Source organism: Dipteris shenzhenensis, chromosome 16 (genome assembly GCF_047967505.1).
Source record: "Dipteris shenzhenensis isolate YYH24624 ecotype China chromosome 16, Dip_SZ_1.0, whole genome shotgun sequence".
Classification (NCBI taxonomy): domain Eukaryota; kingdom Viridiplantae; phylum Streptophyta; class Polypodiopsida; order Gleicheniales; family Dipteridaceae; genus Dipteris; species Dipteris shenzhenensis.
This window is the reverse complement of record NC_141611.1, coordinates 35,549,858-35,557,950: the sequence shown is the minus strand read 5'-3', so window position 1 is coordinate 35,557,950 and position 8,093 is coordinate 35,549,858. Positions and strand designations below refer to the sequence as shown.

Below are 8,093 nucleotides of genomic sequence, written 5' to 3'. Positions count from 1 at the left end.
ATTCTCTCTTCGGTGCACCCTGATTGCTACAACAGGTGACAAAATTCTTTTGTCGGACCTACGAGAACCGGTATCTATAAGCAACAAAACGAAGCACAATACATGAATATATTATGCATCATTCATGACCGAAGATCCCACCAAATTCATTATCGTTGCAAGAGGCTTCCTATTTTCTAGTGATTTTAAGATAAAACAAGACAAATTTGTGGTGAAATTTCAGTTTTAGAGAACTTGGTCGTCCAAATTCACTTATAAACTACCCCTCGGTTAATATTATTAGGCTGAATTGGCCTCTTTGAGCGTAGGCCTGGCGTTCTGCCCACACAATTGGCCACATTTTGAGTTCTATCCAACATTAAAAATAGTCTTAACGCAAAATGAGTGACCTTTTTATGTGCTTAATTTTTAAAAGTCCTTTGTTGAACAATAGTATTTTTTATTGTTGCTGATTAAGGCCAACACCTCAAACTATTTTGCTTGATTAAGGAAATTAATCTCGTCAAATATGAATTTAGTATGATTTTCATCAAATATGTAAGCAATTCTAGCTTTAGTGATGCCCTTAAAGCTTTTCTTCTGCTCAAACGGAATCAATGTCTCCTGCTTGCTGTGAAACCCTACATTCTCCCTGAGCAAGACCAAGTGTGTTCATCAAAATTAGAGTCATTGAGCACATTAGCTTCAATGACTCGTCTGTACTTTTCAGGATCAGTTTCCTCTGCACAAAATGAGCAAGAATATTCAGTAAAAGAGGAAAAACAGAGATGACATAATTAGCAGATGTGACTGTCAAATCCTTAGTGTTCTATATAGCAAACATCCATAGAGAACTAATCTGCACAAAATGAGCAAGAATATTCAGTAAAAGAGAGAAAACAGAGATATCATAATAAGCAGATGTGACTGTCAAATCCTTAGAGAACTAATCATTGTTTCCTTAAGAGGGAAACGTCATATTGAGTAAATAAGCAACAGTAGTGCATAAACATGGCCTTGAGAAATTACCAACAGACCCTGCTCTAACTAAGCAAAATAATTAACAGTATCACAGGTAGAACTTTGTTTCCCATAAGAGCTTGCTTTAATTTAAGGAAAGAAAACTACAAAACTTCACCTCCCCTATACCACAAGCTTTTGATTCTGCTTTAGACATTATTCACACAAAATTGAAAGCCTTATATTGAGACAAAAAAAAATACAAGAGGTTGGCATTCAATCTTGGCCTTGGAGACAAAATAACCACTGACATCAATCAGTGAATTCCAGCAGTCACAGACCAGGCATTGTATTTAGTATTCATGGTTATGTCAGTGGATTTTGTAATTGAAAGTGGGTCACGTAAAGAACATAGAGAGCTGAACATTCTGCATTCCTTGCACAAACTTGGAACTCCTACCCTTGGCACTGCTGTTGAAATTTTGCTCATCTCTGTCTGTACCATGGGGAGTGAGAACTGTTATGTAACCCGAGGATGGCAGTAATTGTCTCTTTTTCTCTCCCTAGAATTCTGCTTGTCCTTTTCGGGGGGCTTTGCTAAGGATCTCAGGGGATTTTTTTGCTGCGGGGAGTTGTCTGTAGCAAGCAAGCTCTCTTGTTTTGACAGGGTATCTGACCTTGCGTGGTAATGGATGCATGCTCTTATATTCTTTGAAAGACTATGCATATTGACTATAAGGCACTCAACCAGGTCACTATCAAGAATCAATATCCTTTGCCATATAGATTACCAAAGTAATCTGAAATCTGCAGAAATTCTATTGTGAGTACCTAAATCTCACGCTTGTCTTGTGAGATCCTTGGTCAACAACGTTAGGTGGAATAGCCATATTAGGTCTTTTAACATCATCATTCTTTGTGTAAATTGTAAACCGACTCAGTAGAGTCTATCTATCCTCTCTGCTCTTGGATGTGTTGTACATTCTCCTATTCAGCTTATTCCAATCCATGCTTAATAACTAATTGTGTGTAACTACACAAGCTTTAAAGAAAAAGCAATAATAAACTTGTTTTTTAATATATTTTTTTCTTTAAAAAGTTCCAAAAGAAAAGGGAAAGAAAACGAGGGCAAGAGAAAAAACTCTTACAGCTTGCCTCTCTCTCTGCTCCGCCGGAGACGGTCACTGTCAAAAGCCACAAGGAGTAACGAGTTGGTTATTGCCCATTTTCCATAAAGTTCATAATAAGTTCCTACTCAAACCTCTGTGTTTTATACCTCAAACGTGCACGCCAAAAATCTGATCCATCCTCCCTCATGTCTTCCACAAACTGAGACCACGCTTGCTCATCCTCTTGTGATGCACCTTGGAAAAAGGCAAGGAGTCTCCAGTTGTTTCTGCCACTCAGCCTCTCTATGTCCTGCAAATCCTGCAAATGAATAATCCAATTTGTTAAAGCTTGTTTTTTGAAGTCCTACACAAACTTTATAATAAAAATTGCACGTACCTTGAAATATTTGACAAGAAAATTCTAATAGGTAGGAACTCCTATCCTCTCGGCTGAGATATCGAAGCTACCAAGGGCGACTCCTGGAGTCACTAGCCCTTGCACCACCAATGATGATATAAAAGGCACGGCCATCTCCACGCCACCCTCGTACTCCGCAAATGCCCCTTCTTTGAGCTTGTTCATGAACCACTCCAGCATGGCAGAGATCCCATCCTGGTAGCTGTAGTGAAGTCTCACAAGCTCTCCTAAAACATCGGCTGCTCGGCGAGGTTCTCCTATGGAACCTGCCATAACAGCGTACAGAAATAATAGAGGAACATGCATCTGCCATACACACGGTTAAACTTATGAGACATTGCAAAATTATTGAAGTCTAAACTGGGTACAACCTCAAGCTTAATACTCTAGCAAAGAAAAATCCCCAAACAACAGAATTTCACTGTCCTACCCTGCTAGCAGCGTTCAATGGAACTTCATTGACCCGCCTCGAATTCTCACAAGCAGCTACAACAGCGCTGCCAAGCAAATCATGAAGAAGGGATAGCTCGGGGACAGTGGTAAGCTGCTGCCAAAAATGCTCCGAGGATAGCTAGAATGAATATAAAAAGGGGAGTAACTGTGCGCCATGGTATGGAGATGTGGGACAGAGAGAGGTGTGAATGCAAAGGGGATGGAGAGATGTGTGAATACGAAGGGGACGGAGACTGCATAGAGGGAGGAGGAGAGTATGGTGGAGGCCGGGTATCCTCCGGCTCTGAGCATGGTGGAAACTCTCCAAACAAAAATAAAAACATAATCCCTGCAAAACAAAAGGCATCCTTTAGCAGTGTTGATCACAACAAATCATGCAAGGCAAAGCCAGCCTCAGGTAAGCTGAGCATGATCATTGAGGTTTCAGAATCTGAGGAGGAGTGTGAGGAACCTGAAGAGTACCATCATTGTGATCAAGAAGCTCCAAGAGATGATGAGATAGAGGATGAGAACTTTGTCTTCAATCTTGGGGGTCTCAATCATGGTGAATTGAGAGCCATTGACAGCTCTAGGACATGGAATTTTCTACCATTTGTTGCTCAGTCAGTTTCAGATGCAACTACGGCAAGGAATGGGCACAAGTCCTATCATCTTGAGGATTCTCTTGCTTGCTGTGTACCCAGCAGAGAAGCTGAAGGCAATGGAAGTGTTAGTGATGAAGAAGTGGCATGGGATACTCAGTCAGAATTGTATGTCATTTCCAGCAATGCTCTAAGTGGGATAAGTGGACCTACTACTTTTAGAGTCAAAGGGCAAGTTAAGGGCAGAGATGTCTATGTACTTGTGGACACAGGAAGTACCCACAGCTTCGTAAATTCCAAGTCTATCAATCACTTAAGCTCCCAAGTGGTGAATTACCTCACAGCTTAAAGGTGGACGTGGCTGATGGAGCCTACACTACCAGCCAGAGGATTTTCAAGGATGTGGATATTAAGCTCTCTTCAGAATACTTTTGTGCTGTGGATTGATTTTCATTAAATCTTGGTCCTATAGACATCATTCTTGGCTGTGATTGGCTCGAAACACTAGGTAAGTCCATCATGGATCTCAAAGGGATGACCATGACTTTCCAAGATGAGGATAAGGAAGTTTGTTTATTTGGAATTCATCCTCAGAAATTACAGTTGGTCTAAGCTAAACAGCTTAGAAGACTCTTGAAGAAAGAGGTGAGCCTAGTTGCACTTAAGATTGAAGCTGAAAGCACTCAAAATTCTGGCAAGGACTTCAAAGTTGAAGATATTGACATGTTTGATTTGCTACAGCAATATAAGGACATATTTAGGGAAGCCTCACCTGGTCTACCACCAAAAAGGAAAGTGGATCATGCCATTTATTTGGAGGGGGGGGCTAAACCTATGAAGTGGTTAAACAAATTCAAGAATTAATGGATAAGGGCTTTATTACCCATAGTCAATCCCCATTTGCTTCTCTTGTTCTATTGGTCAAGAAGAAAGATGGGACTTTCAGAATGTGCATTGACTATAGGGAATTAAACAAAATGACAATTAAAAATAGGTTTCCTATCCCTAGAGTGGATGATCTATTGGATGAGCTTAAGGGAGCCAAATACTTCTCAAAGGTAGACCTCAGGTCAGGGTACCACCAGATAAGGATCAAGAAGGGAGATGAGAGTAAAACTACCTTTAGAACTGAAAGAGGACACTATGAGTTCAAAGTGATGCCCTTTGGGCTCACTAATGCCCCAGCTACTTTTCAGTGCTTGATGAACCAAATCTTGGTCCTTATCTCTTCAAGTTTGCACTTGTGTTCTTTGATGATATTCTCATATACAGCAAGAGCATAGAATAACCAAAACAGCTCACTTTATTCCTACCAAGACCACTTATTCTTCTTCACAAGTGGCCAATCATCTTCAAGTTGCATGGCCTTCCACAAGAGATTGTGAGTGATAGGGATGCAAAATTCATGAGTGGTTTTTGGAAATAATTATTCTCTCAAATTGGAACAAAGTTGACCCTTCAGCATATCCGCAAACAGATGGCCAATCAGAGAGAGTAAATAAGTGGGTAGAGGAATACTTGAGACACTTTTGCTTTGAGACACAAAAGTCTTGGGATACATGGTTGTGTTTAGCAGAATTTGTTACAATTCCACCCAGCACACCACTATTGGTATGTCACCATTTGAAGCATTATATGGATGCCAAGTTCAGTTGCCCTCCACCATCAAAGATCAGATTTTGTTAAACAGCATATCCGCAAACAGATGGCCAATCAGAGAGAGTAAATAAGTGGGTAGAGGAATACTTGAGACAATTTTGCTTTGAGACACAAAAGTCTTGGGATACATGGTTGTGTTTAGCAGAATTTTGTTACAATTCCACCCAGCACACCACTATTGGTATATCACCTTTTGAAGCATTATATGGATGCCAAGTTCAGTTACCCTCCACCATCAAAGATCAGATTTTGTTAAATCAGCATGCAAAGGATGAAGTGGAAAGAATGCAAGCCATCCTACGGCTGGCCAAGGATAACCTTCTCAAAGCACAAGCTAGGATGAAGGAAAATGTAGATAAGAAGAGGAGGCATGTGGAATTTGAGGAGGGAGATTGGGTTTATCTCAGGCTGCACCCTCATATGTATGCTTCCTTAAGGGGCAATACTAACACAAAGTTAGCTCACAGGTTCTATGGCCCATTTCAGATCCTTAAGAAGGTGGGAGACTTAGCCTTTAAACTCAGCTTATCAGCCACAACCAAGATTCATAATGTATTTCATGTTTCCCTACTCAAGTGGTATGTGGGCCCATCCATTCCAGTTCCAGCAGATTTGCCTCCCATGGATGAATCAGGTCAAATTGAGTATATTCCAGAAAATATCTTGGGCTATAGAGACAAGGTACTCAGAAAAAAAGTCATGGTGGAGTATCTCATCAAATGGAAAGATCTGCTTGAGGAGGAGGCCACATGGCAGCCAGAGACATTTTGCAGGAGCATCCACATCTCATGGATATTGAGTCTATGCCTGCTTGCTCATACCAGGCTGGAATATTCCTACCCTTTCTATTTTCAGTTGTACTATTTGTCTTCATTTTGAGGACAAAATTTCTGTAAGCAGGAGGGGATTGTAACAGTAGTTACTTGCAGCTTAGTGTTGGAAAGGTCACCTCCCCATCTGTAAGCCCCAGTATGAGGAGAGTGTGGGGGAGGGAGACCTAGGGCATGTGCCCAAGAGAAAAGAAAGAGAGGGGGCTGCCACATGGTCAGCTCCTCATATTAAAGAAGAGAAAGCCATGTAACATAAGAGGCAAGGACTGTGTTTTTTAGTGTTTTGAGTTGGTAGGAAGTTAGTTTGGAAGATTGCTAAGGCGTGTATGGTGTCAAAAATCTATGATTCAAACTATCCACCAATAAGAATAGTGCAACAATGTGCGTACCTATTCACAATGATGATGTAGCATCACAAAATTTGGTTTGAGTTAATGGTTTGCAAAAAACCATTCAAATATTTTCTCACACTTTCTTGATCCCATTTTCACATAAATTTCACCATTTCACATCCAACATAAACATGTGTGGGGGTTAAGGCCACAGCGCCTTTACCCCGGTTATGTACAATACTCAAACACATATATATATGGATGACATAGAAGATTAGGGTGTTCTGCACCCACAAAAACTTGTGTGGCTCTCTTTTGGCTCTCCCTCTCTCTCACCCTCATCCGTTCCGCTTCTGTTGAGAGCACTCTCAAGTGGTATCAGAGCTTGAGTGGTCTATGTGATGCTTGTGGGTGGTCTAGCTGGAGACTCGGAGGTCATTCTGCATCTATACAGTTGTGTGGGTAGTGAGCAAAACATAGTGGCTGTCTACATGCAGGGACGCAAGCAGTACGGCAGCATGGTGGATCCATGGGAAGGGATACGATCTGCAAGAAGGTCCAGAAGGTGGCCTGGCAGCAGCACAAGAGTTGCAAGGAAGGGAGGGGCTGCAATGGGCAGCACCCTGCCCTTATATAGGGCCAAGAAGGCCCACATCCCCATGCTTAGGGGGGGGTGTAGGGAGCTGGCACACAAAGCAAGGGGGCTGGGCCCCCCACTTAAAGGCAGGGAGCACACAGCCCTAGAGATGTGCCCACAGCCCAATAAATAAGGGCATGTGGGGTCGGTTTTATGGCAGACTGGTCGGCCATATTAGGGCAGGCCAGTCGGTCACTTCAAGGGGCCCTTTGGGCCTATAAATGGAGGCATCCAGCTTCATTCTTCACATCCAGCAGGTCAGCCATCAGAGGAGAAGATAGGAGCAGCTTACCCTCATCCTTTGGCCTACAATCAGGAGGTGAAGGAGTGCTGGAGGTGCTGCTGCAGACTTAGCTCACAAGGCTGAACCCTAGGCTGCCTACCAGGGTAGCAAGGTGCTGAGATCTGGACAGAGAGTCTACATACGCTCGAGGTAGAGCATGCGGGCTCGAGTCTAGAGATATCGGGCAGAAGAACTACCTTGTGGTAAGATTAGAGGACCACACCATTGGTGGGACTTTGGATCTCTCTCTTTTGTATTGTGTCGATAGCTTTGGACGGAAATATATTATTTTGGTGATTTCTATATCTAACTGGTTCATTGTCTATTGATGAGTGTGCACATCTATGTGATGCACATTAAGTTAAGAAGTTTGTGATTCCACACCCCACACCACACTGTGTGAGCTCCTGGGCTATTCTATCAGTCTTCCGTTGTGCGTACCCTTTGTTGGTCGATTTCTAACACTAAGTAGTTAGCTCCGTTTTAGTAGGTAACTACTACTTTCTTTTGTAAATGCTACTTTAAATCTGGCAGTGCCACGTGGCAGCCCTTGGGAATTATCCCATAAGCATTCAATGTTGCTGGCCCACTTTCCAATAATATAAAAGGGGCTTCAGCTGTACTTCCAAAGTACCTTTTGATCATAATAGAAATTTGATTTTACTCTCTTTGGTGATGGACCTGTGGATCGGGATGGTTTGCTTGTGCAGGACCGGACCCGGAGGAGCAGGAGACACTGGTTGAAAAGCCAAGAACCGGAATTGACATCGGATTGTGCCAGAGTACTTCATCATGGAAGCTACTAGGGCAACGTCATCGACGTATTGGCATTGGGCTGAGATGTGTCGGTGA

The 8,093-nt window shown here is 42.4% G+C and overlaps 1 protein-coding gene across 1 annotated transcript; it reads right to left on the bottom strand.

The window, feature by feature from the left end:
* Positions 1-504: 504 nt before the first annotated feature.
* Positions 505-3,210, bottom strand: LOC147892892 (uncharacterized). Its single transcript, XM_087386808.1, has 6 exons — positions 3,139-3,210; positions 2,897-3,013; positions 2,446-2,772; positions 2,216-2,367; positions 2,088-2,123; positions 505-721 (listed from the first exon to the last, which is right to left on the bottom strand). The coding sequence occupies exons 1-3, from the start codon at positions 3,208-3,210 to the stop codon at positions 2,470-2,472; spliced, it is 492 nt and encodes a 163-aa protein (XP_087242934.1). The 3' UTR covers positions 505-721; positions 2,088-2,123; positions 2,216-2,367; positions 2,446-2,469.
* Positions 3,211-8,093: the final 4,883 nt, after the last annotated feature.

Excerpts from the sequence above, each read along its gene's own strand:
- LOC147892892 (XM_087386808.1), bottom strand. The coding sequence starts at position 3,210 with ATGCTCAGAGCCGGAGGATACCCGGCCTCCACCATACTCTCCTCCTCC. Across the intron at positions 3,014-3,138 it reads ATGCAGTCTCCGTCCCCTTC|CAGCTTACCACTGTCCCCGA; the intron begins GTATTCACACAT and ends CATTTTTGGCAG. Across the intron at positions 2,773-2,896 it reads CATTGAACGCTGCTAGCAGG|ATGCATGTTCCTCTATTATT; the intron begins GTAGGACAGTGA and ends TGTGTATGGCAG.